The following is a 16,545-nucleotide window of genomic DNA, read 5'->3' on the forward strand; positions in this document are numbered from 1 at the left end:
ACCACTGCTCATTTACTGAGCCTGATAATATTCTTCTTGCCCATCACATGACCTGGCACAGAATTCCAGTTCTTCAAAATTGCACCTTTCCCTTGCTGGTGTTTTCCCCTGACTTCCATGATTATGGAGAATGTTTGAACATTTTTGAACACTTTAAACTACTTTGTTTTCAGGATGGCTTCTAGGTGAGGTTACATTTGCATAGTTTTTTTTTGGTGGGGGGGAATGGGTACCCGAGGAGTGTGTATCATTCTCAGAACCTTCAGATTAGGCATTCTCTGGAGACTGTGCTCTTGGGGCAGCAACAGGGTTAGGGCAAAACAAAGATTTTATAACTGAAAATATTTCAGTGGTGCCCTAGCACCCAGAGGACCTTCACGAACCCATTTAGAGAGAACTTCACTATTGGTCCCAGTTTGGAATAGATTATTTTAACTTCCCAAAGGACATACTTTCAGATCAGAACTGGAGTAAATGTGAGGGTGGGCTGTGCCAGATCCAACTCTTTTACTTTAAAGTGACAAAAGCCCTGTGACTCAGTGCTGATGTGGCATAGGATAGGAGAAGAACCGTGTGTCATCCTTGGACTTATTAGAGGTGGGCCGTGAGTGTGTGCATATGTGGAATGTGTGTGCATGTGTGGACTACTTCCATGCCCAGAAGCTTACTAATTTTCTGTATGTCACAGGTTCATGAAGGTTGCAGGGAACACAGTGGATGCTGTTACCTGGCAACAGTAAGTATTTTTCTTTTTCCATCCCAATGTTACTAGCCATGTGACAATGAGGAGCAATTTGGGAGGCAAACAGTGTAGACAGGGCACTGTCTTTGGACAAAAAGGAGACAGAGGTCTAGAGAAGACCCTCCCCCATTCTGTTCTATTGAGTTCACTCTGGAAATGAGGCATTATTGCTGGCCAAGAAAGGGTTCTTCTACTTTAATTAAGTGGACAGGACAAACTGTTGGGAGGTGTGGAAGCTATGCTGTTTGAAGAGTGCCATCAAGTACTCATGCTGTTTTGTGATAGGCTTCTGTGGTGTGAAACTCAGGAAAGGATAAGAATAATTCCAAAGGATAATCCCAGCCCTTTGCATGTTCAGTATCAATGTAAGATGGTATTCAGAGAAAAAGATGCAGCACCTCACTGGCAGCCAGTCAGTGGTCTCTGCCATGACAGATGGTTGATGTACTCCCAGAGACCTACTGTGTGGAGAATGTTTCAAAGGGCAGCTCATGGGCCAGAGTTACTTGCTGGCACTGCCCTCTGCCCTCTGCTGTGAGGAACCTGAACTCCCGGTGTGAGATGACAGAGCTGATTGTGAATGCTGAGACAGGGCTAAGTAAGTGGGAGGAGCTCAGAAGAAAAATGATGTGTCAGTCCCAGTAGTTGGGATGAGATTCTTAGGGGAAGACATTGCTCAGGTATTCCTACTGCCTATTAAAATGGCCTTGGAGCAGTTATGGATTGAGTGCCAAGCAGTGGCAGTCCCTTATCCTGGGGATCTTGTTGCCGTATTGTTACTTGTTAGCCTTTTTAGAACAATGCTGTGCAAAGATGGCCTTGGTTTGTACAGAGGTACTGCAATAAGGGTTCTGGCCCTCTAGGAGTCCAGGGGGCAGGGGCACTCTACTGGTAATGCTGAAACTATCCCTTGTTCCGGTGATTAACTGAATGCCTGGTAGTAACCTCTAGGCCCTGTGAGAGGAAGGAAGCCCTATCACGTCAATATCATGATTTTGACTGAACAAAGGCAGGGAGTGTGCTGATCATTCTCTGAGGACTGGCAGAAAATGAAGTACTGTAGAATCAGGCAGGTGGAAGGGACTTCAAAGCTCTTTTAGACCCACACTTACACTTAGGCTAGATATAATATTCTAGAACACCCCTTCTTGTTGATTTAATACCTTGGATTATATAGAACATAAGAAGATAAGAAGAGCCATGCTGGATCAGACCAAGGGTCCATCTAGCCAACATTCTGTTCCCACAGTGACCAACCAGCAGTCAACCAAGGACCCACAAGCAGGACATGGGTGCAACAGCACCCTCCCGCCCATGTTTCCCAGCAACTGGTGTACATAGCCTTACTGCCTCTGATATTGGAGGTAGCACATAGCCATCATGACTAGTAGTCATTAATAGCTTTCTCCTTCAGGAATTTATCCAACCCCCTTTTAAAGTCATCCAAACTAGTGGCCATCACTACATCTTGTCGTATCAAATTCCATAGTTTAACTATGCGCTGTGTGAAGAAGTACTTTCTTTTATCTGTCTTGAGCTTTCCACCAATCAGCTTCATGGGATGGCCCCAGGTTCTAATATTTTGAGAGAGGGAGAAAAATGTCTCCCTATCTACATTCTCTACACCCTGTAAATTTTGTACATCTCTATCATGTCCCCTCTTACTCTCCTTTTTCTAAGCTAAACAATCCCAGCTGTTTTAACTTTCCCTCATAGGAGGGATGCTACAGCCTCTTGATCATTTTAGTTTTTCTTTTCTGCACTTTTTCCAGCTCTACAATATCATTTTTTAGGTGTGGTGGCCAGAACTGTGCACAGTATTCTATGTATGGTCACACCATAGATTTGTATAAAGTCGGTATGATACTGGCAGATTTATTCTTAGTTCCTTTTCTAATTATGCCTAACATGGAGTTAGGTGCATGTAGAAGAGTTTCCCAGATGATATCGCAGTGTTGCACTCACAGAGAACTAGGCATAGTTTGAAATTACATGGGTTCATGGTTCCAAACTACACTTAGATTATTGGGAGCACAACTCTACAATATCATCTTGGAAGCTCTCTATTGCATGCACTATGGAAGAAGTCCCTTCATATGGAAGTCCCTCACTCTAAACACAATTAGATGATGGTTCAGAGGTTTTGCTTTGCTATATGAGATACTGTTGCTATCACACATTGAGTAGCTTTGGGTTGACTAGCAGGACATTTGTGGTGCATTTGTTCAATCTTGCTTAGGGTGTTCTACTGCGCCAGTGGAGCAAAGGGAATGTTTGTTGGAAGAATGCAACAAGCATTCAGCTGCACAAGGATCCACCCTCCAGAAGAAACCTTTGAGAAAGAAGGCTCCATGGGCTGAAATCGAGAAAAGGAATTCAAAATGCAACATGTGTGATATGCTGTATTATGTGTCTATTCATCTGTGTAGTTAGTGCCCATGTCTATCACTAAAGACAAAGCCCATCTATATGGGCCTCTCAGCATTTCCCCCCAGAAGCCTAGGAAGTTTCCCCCCAGAAGCCTAGGAAGTTTCCTCTATTATTCGACGGTGGGTGCTTCTAGACAACACCAACATGAGTTTATTTGCTAATGATCTAGAAATGTTAGCCCTGCCCCAGTGCTACTTGTGCAATATCTAGGTCTCATAACACACACACCCCACACACACACACCCTTCTCCCAAGAAGTAAAGCTCTTGCTGCCACTGAGATAACTTCACTATCTAACTCTTTCCCTGTAAACAGCTCCTGCTGCCATGGTTGCTGCTATTGCTTTCTGTGTGGAGAGTTTCTTCAAAACAAGTTCGTGCATCAGTGTTCAAGCAAGGCACCACACCATGTATTTTATTTTTAAAAATTAGGAAGAAGGAATGCAGAAGAGACAAATGGATATTGGGCAGCACTGGAGGTGGTAGATATGTAGATTAGTTGTAGAACAAATAAAACTCATGGAGTAGGCAGGTAATACATAGGGGTATAATTACAAGCCATCACCAGTCACATCCTGAATCAGTCCTCCAGACCAGGTGAAACAGTGCTGTGACCTCAGATGACTACACCACAATTGAAATATGAGCTCTAAAAATTCCTAAAATTGAGAAAAAATAAGAATCTGGGATGACACCTAGGGGAAAAATGGTTTATGTGAAACATTCACTGGATTTACAAGAATAAACAAAGGAGCTGGGTGTCAGTATCAGGGAGGGGGAAAGGCTGGTTGGTGTGTAAGCATCCTGAATCTCTTGACTACATAAACAATGGCTAGTCCAGAAACCACAGTGGGAAAGTGCCTGTCTCCCCTTCTCTTGCCAGTGACAATACACCAGGGGAGTGGGTTGGGGAGAAGGAAAGTGGTGGATCTCTAATTCCAAGCAGACATTCCTGGAGCAGGAGTGGATTTGTAAATTCCAGAGTGTTGGGAAGTGGCTTTAATGCAATTAACTGAAGTAAAAGGAGGGGTCAGATAATGGGGCAAAGGTTCCTCTACAATAAAGAGAAGTAAAACAAAAACAGCTGCTCTGGAGCCATCAAACTCTGCTCATTAAATCCCATCTGAGGCTAATGGGTCTGGGCAACTAATTGTGGATGCTGTCTAAAAACGGTATTGAAGCCTTCAGAGTTCTGCTTAGTGCAGGGTGCAGCTGGCATCGCAAGCCCCCAGAAATGATGGGCTTCTGAGCATGCCAGTAGGCAGTGAGCATAGTGCAGACTGATATGTGGTACAATGAGGCATGGTGAAATGGGATCCAGTAGGCTTCTCTTGTCCATGATACCACGTCAACATCTGCTGCCGCCATAAAGTGTTGGGCGACAGCACGTTATATGCCCCAAAGCCAGAGAAAGTTGCCTGCAGACGAAAGATTGAAAAGAACTGCTTAAAGAGCTGCCTGCAGACCCATCACATAGTGTTAGGCAGTGATGACGTCAGGGGCACGACCATGCCCCCAATGCCATTCAGCCTGCAGAAGGCTGTGTGGGGCATCCAGCCCCCCACCCCAACTCCGTTCCTTTCCCCTGCATCACGGGGAATTTCTCCTGTGCAGGCCCCATTGGCAGGGATGGGAACTGGGCAAGTGCACAACTCTCTGCGCAAGAGCAGCACCTGTTCACTTCAAGGAGGCTTGGATTGGGCCCAACGTTAAGTAGTCAAAGGAAGTGTCATTTGGAACTTCCACATCAGGCACTAAAATATCTTGGACCAGCCCTGCCATATACTTGGAGTCCCAGATAATATGTTCCAGAACTCTCACCTGGCAATGCTTTATGTCTACCTGTAGCAGGGATGGGTAAATTGTGGCCCTTCAGATGTTGTTGGACTGCAACTCCCATCATCCCTAGCTAGCATAGCCAATGGTGATGGATAATGGGAGTTGCAGTCCAACATCTGAAGGGCCACAAGTTGCTCATCACTGCCCGATAGTTCCATCCAAGGGTGTGTGTCTGGCTGTGTGAGTGTCAGATTAATTATAGCCATATTTAGAATGTGCTGTTGTTAGATGGCTAGTCTTAATAAGTTAGTGTGGAGGTTGAAATCATGAACTGGTGGATTAATCATGGAATATCTTGCCCCAAAATTTCGCAGGATGACTGTAATGTGCAGCAACTAGTCTAACGATGGGGCTTTGAAAGTATTTTCCCCCTTCTGCTCAACTCCATAGCAGTGAAAGGATGCCTCCATGCATTTATGTAGCTTTGAATCAATAAGTGCTCACCCTCTCTCACCTGTGCTCTTTCGTAGTTGCAAAGCTTTGAATCAACAGGCTTCAACAACTGCAGAATAGTGCAGCAGTATAGAGTGGACAGACTGCAATTGAGCCCACTCGGCAAAGTGCAGGGAAGGCAATGAGTCACTCCCAGGTAGCCATGTTTAGCTCTCTGCCCCCCACCCCATGGAACTTCCCCTTCGGCCATTCAGCACCACATCCACCAGCCTGCGTTGAAGCCTGCTGTGGTCACACGGTCTCCCAAAGTGCATTGAATCCTTAGTGTCGAGAAAATCCGTCACAAAACAAGTTTGGGGGAAATGGATTTAGGGCAAGAAATGCTGCGCTAGCTTTGGAGAGGTTGTGTGTGTCAGATGACACAATCGACTTGGGGGTGGAGTAGAAGTGGAATAAAAGCTCAGTGTAGATACCCCTTTGGTCATAAACCCTTTGCAATCCATGGGACTTAAACAAGAGGGGCCATAATGAAGTGGTAGAGCCCATGCTTTGCATTCAGAAGGCCCCAGGCATTTCCAAGTAGGGCTGGAAACAACCCTGCCTGAAACCCTGGAGAGCTGCTATCAGTCATGGTTGATAATACTGAGTTAAGTGGACCAACGGTCTGACTTTGTATAAAGCAGCTTCTTATGTTCCTATGATTTAAATTAGGTGTGACTAATTTAAGTCCCATTGATTTCAATGGGTCTACTCTAATAAGACTAAGTCTGGATCCAACCCATTAAGAACACACTAATCCTCTTCCCCGTTTTCTTGCTTTACGGCTGGCACTAACAAAAAGATAATTTTCTACTATCTCTAAAGCTAATAGATAAATCTCTCCTGATTGTTCAAGAAATGCTTTTTGTTTTGCTCACAGGCCTGATTGAGCTGCAAACTACTGCTCTTGGCAAGCAGCATGGCCCACTGGGGGTGATGCCAAAGTTTAAATAACTTCTTTATTAATAATTTCCTAACCCCAAACCTCACAGTAACTACACCAGCCAGTCATAGGGCCCAGCTCCCACCATTTTTGTCCAAACAACACTTCCCACTTTGCTACCAGCTGTGATAGCAAACATTTCAGGCCTGCACATGCTGCGTGTGTCGCCTCGTCGTTTTAACCCAATGGCTCTACATTTTCACTGCTGACTCCCTCCCCCCGAAATATATACAGAGGAGCCACAGACATTTTCAACTTAATAGCAAGCAGCTTGTAGTCTTTAGAGGTCTCTGGGACCCCACTTCATAACAGGGAAGCTCTGTTTTGCCTGTCTCGAAAGCCACACGTACAAAAATGTTATTTATCCATCAAGGACAAAGGGGAAGGTTCAAATAGAAGCAAATGGAAGTGTTGCAAACAACTGGTTCCTATTGGGAAAGAAAATTTCCAAGTGCATCTTGGAGCCATGTTCCTGTTATTTTCCTGTCTTATTCAGAACATTTCTAACCCAATGGCTAAATCCAGCCAGCCCATTTCCAGCTATCAGCCTCTGCTAGCATTATCATTCTGGCAACAGTGTTGCCTCTGCAATGGATGGAGTCGTATTTGATTTTTTATATCAGCCTTCCCCAAACTGCTGCCCTCCAGATGTTTTGGACTACAACTCCCAGCATTCCTGACCATTGCCCATACTGGCTGGGGCAGATAGGAGTTGGTCTTAAACATTTGGAGGGCACAAGATTGGGAAAGGCTGTATTATACTGACATATCATTCTTCATTTGGGAAGCTCAGAGTGGCTAACAGGAAACAGTAATGATGGGGACCAACATGTGGTTTAGATGTCTCTTCTGGATCTCTGTGGTGTTGTTAAGAACATAAGACGAGCCCTGGTAGATCAGACCAAAAGTCCATCTAATCCAGTATCCTGTTTCCCACAGTGGCCAAGCAGAACATGAAGGCATTAGCCCTTTCCTATTCTTGCTCTCCAGCAACTGGTACTGAGAGGCACACATTGCCCCTTCTTTCATGTGTCTGGTTCTGTCCCTGAACAGGGTTGTGAGGTTAGTTAAAACAGTGCATTTATACTAGGTCCATCAATTAATCCACTAATCTGAGCAGACAGGCTTGACTAGATGGGCAAGGTGGAGACTGGGATGGCTCCCACACCTTGTTGATTTATCCTTAATAATATTTTCCCTACTGTTATTATTGAACACCAGCTGTGGTGCTAGGCCAGCCTTCCCCAATGCAGTGCCCTTCAGATGTGTTGTAGTACAACGGCCATCATCCCCAGCCAGCACCAATAAGGTCACCAATAGCAGCTGACCTTGTGTGAAACAGAGAGCAAATTTGGGGGAGCCCTAAATGTGGGCATCAGAGGCGCGGTCCTTAGCCAGGGTGAGGGAGAGCACATAGCTGCAGCTCCTCTCTGACTGTTGCCTTCTCGTTTTCATTCCAGTTACTACCTTGATGGCCGAGTGGCCAAGGTGACGGACTTCCTGAAAACGCGCCTGTTAGACACACTCTCTGACCAGATCAGGAAAATCCAGAAAGTGCGTGAGTGAGAGGGATGACTGGGGCAAGAGGGCAGCATGTCTCCAAGGGTGGGGCACTTCCAAGGGTTCCAGAGTGCCAAGCCTGGGCTCGCTCTGCCCAGTGCTAGGCAGGCCTAGCTGGGGTTTCCCTCAGGACTGACCTGGTTACTCCTGGGCCCTGTAGGATTCCAGTTTTTTGGTCAAGCCAAGGAAGGCTGGGAAAGTAGGCATGGAGAAACTCGGGAATGCCCTACGGACCGAGTCCTGTCCCCATGGGAGCATTTGGGAATAGCTACTGTGGAATGAGAAATCCACAGAGTGACAGAGTACATGGCAGAGTATGGCAGTATCTGCAGAACAGGCTTAACAAGATGTCGGGACGGGGAGAGAATAGGCCTTTGGAGAAAAAGGGAGAGGTGAGATGGAGTCTTTCCCTGGACAGTCTTTCCTATGGAGCTCACCATGCTTGGCTGTGTTTCCCATAATGCTCCCTGGCTGAAATGTTCAATCCATTACTGGCTAGAACATGTTGACTCATCAGAAACAATATGTTTCAGAAGAAGCCAACTTTTTGGTTTGATTTGGGGCAAGGTTTTCTACTGGGCTATCAGGCAGATCCTAACGTGGGATGAGTTATTCTGTTAGAGAGCCCCAAGAGTCCCAATACAAATATTAGGCCAAGTGACAGTAATTAAAACAAAGAGCCCCTTTCTCCGCTCTCTTGCGTTTTATCGCTTCCAACATGCTGCCTTCAGGTAAATGAAGCCAGGTCTGGCGAGTAGCCAGACCTTGCAGGCAGTGTCAGCTCTCCTGTGCAGAGGCCGAAGGGGCTGTAAGCTGGCATCCTCAGTCCTTGTGCTCACTGATGCGCTTTTGTTTGCTGGCGCCGTCGTGTCCTGGGCATGTCTGTGCTGCCAAGGTTTGTCTTGCGTTATGATGGCATTTCCCAGGCTGGGATCTCTGATGCCATGTTCATATCTCCATTTCACCACTTCAGATGCTCAGCAAAGTACCAGGGCCAACTAGGTCTTGGAGTGAAGGATTTGTGGGAACAGATTGGCTGCTCCAAGACTAACATGCTTCTAGTGCATGTCCAGAAGCATGATTCCTCTCACTGTGGGCTCTGGGTTGGTTACGACATGATGAGAGAATGCTTCATCATTGCTACCAATGTGGGGCCTATTCCCAGTGACTCATGAGCAGCTGAGAGACTGAAATCCTGCCCTGGCTTATGGGACAGTTAGGCCCTGTACACCCACATAGACTGCCTTTCTGACTTGTTTCTCGCTTAGCTGTTGTTATCAAGTCAACTTCACATGTTGCATATGTATATACAGTGAGGAAATGCAGCTGATCCCAGCTCCACAGTGCATGTTCTTGTATCGTACACACCATAGAAGATGTGTTTGCTATCTGCAAATGTTATACGTTTATGTGTACATGTTAAAAAATATAGTGTGTGAAACAGCACTCCTCTGCAGTGCTAGGCAACCTTCAGTGTGCATACATACATGTAAAGAAGACACCATGTGAGAATAAAAACATGATTAATATTTATAAATTGAGACCAAGAGCGATTTGCAGATTTGCTGCCTACCTGTATATCTGCTGAGAGTGGGGATGAAAGGTGGCCCACTCATGGGGACTTTGGCAGGGTTGCCCTCTGGCCAGATATCATGCCATCCTATTGTGAAGTAGTTTGGAAGGAAATAATGGAATAAAGAGCCTCCCAATAAGGGGCTGATCTAGATATGGGGCATTTCTCAGATAAGTTAATTGTGTGCATAATTTCTGCTTCTGTAAAGAAATGAGCAACCTGTCCTTCCAGTAGTGGAGAAAAGATGACACATTTTGGGGACCAGATTGTTGGGTGCTATAGAAGAGGCATGCAAACAAAAGGGAAGGGAATCAGCACTAGGGGGCTGTCTAAACATCATCTTTGCCTGGCAGTGGCTCTGAATTGGCGTTGCGTCAGTTATAAGAAGTAGCCACCTATTCGCTGCCAACATGGGGAAAAGAGAAGATCACCAGAAGCCATGAGTGGAGGAGGGAGGGGGCAGTCCTGGTGAACCAAATGGCCTCCGGAAACCGCACACTCACTTCCTTTATCTATATAACTTGCCGCCACCCTGCAGCAGCGATACCGCGGGGTTTGGTGGCGGACCAGCACCAACTCGGTGTCGTGAAGGCAGGGACTAGGTCAACCCATAAGGGGCGGGCAGACTGGGAATCAGCAAAGAGCTCTTTGTTCAGGGGTGGCAAGACCCATACAGGCACAGGAAGTATAGGAAGGTTGATACCAGAAAATGGGCGGTGTTGGGAAGGTTCATTTTAGCTTGAGGTATTTCCCATCCAGGTCTCACCTGTGTTTTCCACACTTTGTGACCGTGCAAAACCAGGCAGCCCACTTGTGCTAACCTGTCCCAACCCATGTCATTTTATGGAGACCAGTTGCCTACTGCAGATTGCTAACCACACTTACCCTTTTCTTTTGGCAATAGGTTGTCAGTGCACATGTGCCTGGAAAAAGGATTTGGCTGGAGGGAATCGGGGCCACCTCTGAAGGAGGCATCACCAACCTCTCAGATTCCTATGCCGCCAGCTTCCTGTGAGTCAACCTGAGGGTGAGGGTGGCAATGTGGAGCCTGGGAATTAATCAACAGATGTCCTGAATGGACAATGGGCTGCCTTATTTCCACAAGGGATTCTGGTTGGGAGCAATTCTAAATCCAAGGGTAGTGTAGATCTCTGGAGTAGTGACTGAGCTAACTGTATCCTGACCCATCCTATCGTGTGGATGTCTTCTGCTTTCTCCTGGAAGATGCCTGCCTTACAGTGCTCCCAGATAAGACTTTTCTTGTGCAACTGCCCTGCCTCATTCAAAGAATTTTACAGGGCTTCCCCCCTCCCTGACATCATTTTCTCCCATTTGTAGCTCTCCAGTGTTTTCCCACCATTTCTTGTCTTACTCCTTACCAGAAAAAAATTCCATTAAGGAGGGAAATTTGGCATAGTTGCACAGTGCCTTTGGAGTGGTAGCACTAGGATCCCTCCATCTGGAAGCAACCTTGGAGCAAAGATGCCCTAGCAATCAAGGGTGGGGAAAACATGGGCTCCCAGAAGCATGTTGGGGGCTGCGTGCCAGCAGTGGGTGTGGCCACCCCCAAAGTGGGCAGCCCCCCACTCTCTCTCTCTCTCTCTCACACACACACTCTTCATACCATTTTCTGTCTCTCTCCCTTTCGCTCACCCGGCATTCATACCATTCGCACACAAACACACACACACACACCATCCATCCCATTCGCACACCCCATTCATGCACACATACTGTGCCCGTGCAGTTACCTCTTCACCATGGCTGCAGTGGCAAAAAAAGAGCTGCTCCTCCAGGAACCACCACTTCAAGGCACTCCTGATGGAGCCAGATCTGCTCCCTGCAACAGGACAGTCTGTGTACACCAGACCCTTGGGAACTGCTGTTTCAAGGTGCTCCAGGCGCCTTGACACAGTGATGCCCAACAGAGATATGATGTGTTTGCCCTCATCCTTCATTAGAGCTCTGTGTGCCTGCTGTCAGGTGCTGTGGAGTGCAGGATCCACTACAGCTGTTAGCCAAAACTCTCCCACTGTTCCTTTGCTTCCCTTCCCCCACCCGAGTGTCTCTGTGTCTTTCTTTGTATCCACTCATTACTTAATATTTTTCACATTCTAAAATGCATAAAACATTAAACACACACACACACACACACACACACACACACACATAAACGTATATGTAGAAATACGTACTATATAACAACATAGGAAAGAAGCAGCTGGCCAAATTAATGAAAATTCATGTTTCTCATGAAATGTAAATCATCAGCCCACAGTCCTATGGACACTTGCTAGGGAGTAATTTGCAGCTCATCATTGCCCCTTTCCCCTTAAAAAAGGAGCTTGGGGAAGGAGCAATGTGGAGCTGGGAATAGTATGTAACATCTAATTTGACCCTATTGCCATTGAACTGATGGGGCTTACTTCTAAGTAAACATCTGCCCTGAGCTAAGCTGTAGTCTATTGTGTAGAGTGTTGAACTTTTAGTTGCAGAAGATCTCCATTCCATTTCCTTCTTTTCGAATATGAAACTCACTGGATGATGTAGGTTCACAGTGGATTTGGGCAAATCATTGCCTCTCTCCCTCTCTTGCAGAGTAAAAGCTGCAAGGGACTTTGCACATTGAGGCTTCAGTCCTATTCCCACTTATCTGGGAGCAAGCCCCATTGAACTTAATGGGATTTACTTATGAAGAGACATGGATGGGATTGCTCTGTAAATGTGCTATGAAAATTCTTAATAAGAAATTTCTACTAAAAGCATCTGTTTACCAGAGAGCAGAGGTTGGAAAAAAACAGGAAAGAACATTCAGACTAGAAGAATAGTTGCACAATGGAACATGTTCCCCCAGAGTTGTAGAATTTCCTTCCCTGGAGAAACTTTTTAAGGAGAAACTGGAGGCTAGTTTACAAGGTCTAGGGAAATCCTGCCAGTGAGAGACAGGATTTAATGAGGTCCTTTCCCTCCCTATCATTTTCTCACATTTCACAGCTGCCCTTCTCCAGTGCTTCCAAGATGGCTATTTCATAGCCTGGCTTTGCCATGGAAAAAGGTTATTGAAGGCTAAGTGTATTTTTGCCATTCTGAACAAGTACAAAGAAATTGTTTGGTGCAGCACAACATTTATTTTCATGAGAATCTTAGCTTTCTTTTCTTTTAAGAAAAAAGCCCCTCCAACAAACAAGCCTCTGGCCCTCACGTCTGCTGGCAATAGGTTTGGAAGTGAGTGGACAACGCTTAGAGAGATCTCCAATGCCAGAGGAGTGACTGTTTAAGATTTCCCGTGGTCAGAGGGTGGGAAGGAACGCCTGGCCCCTAAGTTATTATAAAAATAAGCACATATCTGCTTTATTTACATAATTTAAATAGGTTATACAATCCAGCTTTTTGGGATAGAGAATTTGGGATATCTCAGCATTATTTTTCCTTTGTTAAGCACAGAGTACACACAGCTCTGGATTTGTCTTTCCTAATAACATGGAGGGGGTGTTTTGCCAGCATTGCTTTGCCACTCTTACTTCAAAACCCCGCGGTATTGCAGCTGCAGGGTGGGAGTGGCAAATCCCCACGGTAGCAGGGAGTGTGGGCTTTCCGGGCAGTGCCCGGCCTTCCTGCGTGTCCTCCCAACCTACAGTGGGAATGCCCCCAGCCTCAATGTGAGGCAAGGTCACCACCGACAGATGAGCAAAGAAGGTGGTGACCTCGGAGTAAATGGAAAAGTTGTGGTAAGTCATTAACTTTTTAAGTACGTAGTTTCAGAGGAAAAACCCATCGTGGGTACAGCTGCATCGTATAAACGATGATGCAGCCCCCACAGGGTATACAGGGCATATAGACAGCCCCGTGGTCTTAGAACTGGCTGGCTGATCACCCCCCCCACCCCACCCCACCCCATTTGTCTTTGGTTATAGAATGTCAGATTCACAGTGAACTTCAAGGTTTCTCCTCCCCTTCCTTATTTTGTGAAATTATGAATTTTCAGGGTTTCACATCTCAGTGCGGGGCCCAGGAGGCTATGTTTTGACATTTCATACTAGCTCACATTGACTGTCTGCTTTAAAAATGAGTATCTTTTCCTTTTGGTTCACAGGAAGGTGATGTCATGGACTATAAGCCCTCAAGGTGGGGGGTGGGAAGAACAATCTTGGCAATTTTTCAAAACTTTTATAGAAATAAAACAAGGAAATCACATGGGGCATTTCCAGAGATGGAGCTTATGTTATTAAGTCCACAGAAAGGCGGTCCATAGGGAACATGGGGTTCCACGTACTGGAGTCAGTTTCATCAACAGGAATTAGTACAGAGGCTCATCCTCCCCAGGCAGGTTCATTTATATATGCTGGTGAGCAGGGGTCTACAATTTTTGGCTGGCCTTGCTAGTCAAGCCAACAATTGTGGTCATCAGGTTCCAGCACACTGCTGGCTTGATGGAGGCAAGCTCCTCCACCCCACAGAAAAGGAGGTCCCCCCACAACATTCCCTGTGGGAAAGGCAGGCAGGGAGCATTCAGGCTTCAGCTGATGCTCAGCAAAGAGTTGAGAGTCCCTCTGCTGAGCAACAGCTGAAAAAGCCTTCTCTTTCCGGCAGGAAGGAGAGGCAGGGAACATGCGAGTTTCAGCGGAGGAGCTCAGAAGCTCACATGCTCCCTGCCTCTCTTTCTTATAGGTGAGAGAGAAAGAGAGACGGATGGGATGCCTCTTCATCTGCTGCTCTGCAGAGGAGCTCTGGCCCTTCTGCAGTGCAATAGCTAAAGAAACACCCCACCTGTCTGTCTCTTGGAAAGAGCGGCAGGGAGCATGCAGGCTTCAGCCACTGCTCAGAAGAGGAGCATTGTCCCATCTGCAGAGCAATAGCTGAAGAAGCATCCCTCCTCTCTGTCTCTGTCTCTGTCTCCCCTGTGGGAAAGAGCGGCAGGGAGCATGCAGGCTTCAGCCAATGTTCAGCAGGGAGGCTCCAGGCCCCACTGCCATCAAGCAAGCAAGGGCTGAACCCACCAGCCTCCTTCCTGCAGGGAAGGGAATTGGGGAGCGTGCTAGCTTTAGCCGCAGCTTTGTAGCACGGCTCGGAGCCCACTGCCAAGCAACAGCTCAAGAAGCCTCTCTCCTGCTGGAGAGGGAGATGGGAATCTGGGCCCTCTAGCTAATGCGGCAGTGCTCAGAGCACTGCCATGCATCGAGCAGCAGCCAAGAACACCCCTGCCGGGCAGGAAAGGGAGGGTGGGTGGGCTTGCTGGTTTAGCCACCCAGTTGACAAACCACCTTCAGCTTTTCTCCCAACCTTGAAGCTGGAGAATGGGTGGGAATCACTGAGAAGCATCTGGGATGATTCCCACCCACTTTTGCACTTCAAACTCGGGAGGAGGCTGGCTGCTCCTCGCACTCACCGGATGGCAGTGCCATGCTTGCCATGGCGAGGGCGGTGAGTGTAATTGTCGAAGCCTGCTGGTGAGCATTCTTTTAAAAATTAGTCTTGAGTTACAAACTATGTTTGAGGTCATCCCATAGCAATTCACTTTGCACATCTAAGAAAACACTTTGCATTCTATAATTCATAATAATGAATACTTAGTGGGCCAGATAAGGGTAATATGTAAAATATAGATAGATAGATAGATAGATAGATAGATAGATAGATAGATAGATAGATAGATAGATTTAAGAAGTTTGCATTGTAACTGTGTAAAGCCCATGTTCCCATGGGCGCTAGGAGTCATAAGAACGTAAGAGCCATGCTGGATCAGACTGAGGGTCCATCTAGTCCAGCACTCTGTTCACACAGTGGCCAACCAGCCATCGGTCAGGAACCAACAAAGAAGGACATGGTGCAACAGCAACCTCCCACCCATGTTCCCCATGCGCACACAGGCTTACTGCCTTGGATACTGCTCCTGCTTTTTTTCTGCATTTTTGCCCCTCAGTTCCCTCACCACAAATGTGGCTCATGCATAGTGAATCCTAGGGTGACCCTATGGAAAGCAGGACAGGGCTCCTGGATCTTTAACAGTTGCATAGAAAAGGGAATTTCAGCAGGTGTCATTTGTATATATGGAGAACCTGGTGGAATTCCCTCTTCATCACAACAGTTAAAGCTGCAGGAGCTATACCAGAGTGACCAGATTTAAAAGAGGGTAGGGCACCTGCACCTTTAACTGTTGTGATGAAGAGGGAATTTCACCAGGTTCTCCATATATACAAATGACACCTGCAGAAATTCCCTTTTCAATACAACTGTTAACTATACAGGAGCCCTGTCCTCCTTTTCATAGGGTCACCCTAGTGAATCCCCTCTCCAAAATTTGCATGTGGCTCAGCCCCATCCCCTCCCTTTGCGCACCCCGATTGTCCACCTCTGTCCCCTTCCCCGTCCGCATCGTCACCCTAACCACATGGCTGCACCTAGGCCTGCCTTCACATGCCACTGATTGATTTAGCAGGGCTATCCATCACCTCACTGCTGGAGGAGATGCCCTGCCTGTTTGGTACAGGGGAAACTAATTACTATTAAAGCTTGAACTTTGAAGTTTTTTGAACTTTCAAAATTTTCTGCATGTTTACACTGCTCAAGCTTCAGTTTCAAACAAAAATGAGCAAAATCAATCTGGTAAATCTAACGTAATAAGCCTTACGTTATCATATTCTTATATAGATAAGGTTCATTTCATAATTGGTAATTGTGGTAACACTTAAAGAGCACAAGGTTTAAAAACTCAATTTTAGAATCTCAAATAGAAATGGAAACTTCTGCTCAGGTGTATAATATAGACAATGTTTTTAACTGATCATGAAGAGTCCATAAAAAAAGAAAAATAACCAATTGCCAAGATTAATTAATAATAATAATAATAATAATAAAAACTGGAAGAAGGCAATGGCAACTCATTCCAGAGAGATAGCAATGTTACAACCCAGAATCCCATGACACCTTAAAGACCTAAAAATATAAACTCTTTTATGGGCCAGAGTACATGATGCATCTGATGAAGTGTATTGTAGTCCATAAAAGCTTATGCCACAATAAATTTGTT

At 46.2% G+C, this 16,545-nt stretch overlaps 1 protein-coding gene across 1 annotated transcript in view; it reads left to right on the forward strand.

Moving 5' to 3' along the window:
- LOC134403134 (inactive heparanase-2-like) overlaps positions 1-16,545 on the forward strand; it is a 77,728-nt gene that overhangs the window by 46,543 nt on the left and 14,640 nt on the right. The window contains exons 4-6 of the mRNA XM_063133241.1: positions 689-736; positions 7,846-7,939; positions 10,423-10,529. Of these exons, the coding sequence (XP_062989311.1) occupies positions 689-736; positions 7,846-7,939; positions 10,423-10,529 (249 nt within the window). The remainder of the gene's footprint in view (positions 1-688; positions 737-7,845; positions 7,940-10,422; positions 10,530-16,545) is intronic.

The sequence above is a fragment of the Elgaria multicarinata genome, chromosome 8 (assembly GCF_023053635.1).
Source record: "Elgaria multicarinata webbii isolate HBS135686 ecotype San Diego chromosome 8, rElgMul1.1.pri, whole genome shotgun sequence".
Lineage (NCBI taxonomy): Eukaryota > Metazoa > Chordata > Lepidosauria > Squamata > Anguidae > Elgaria > Elgaria multicarinata.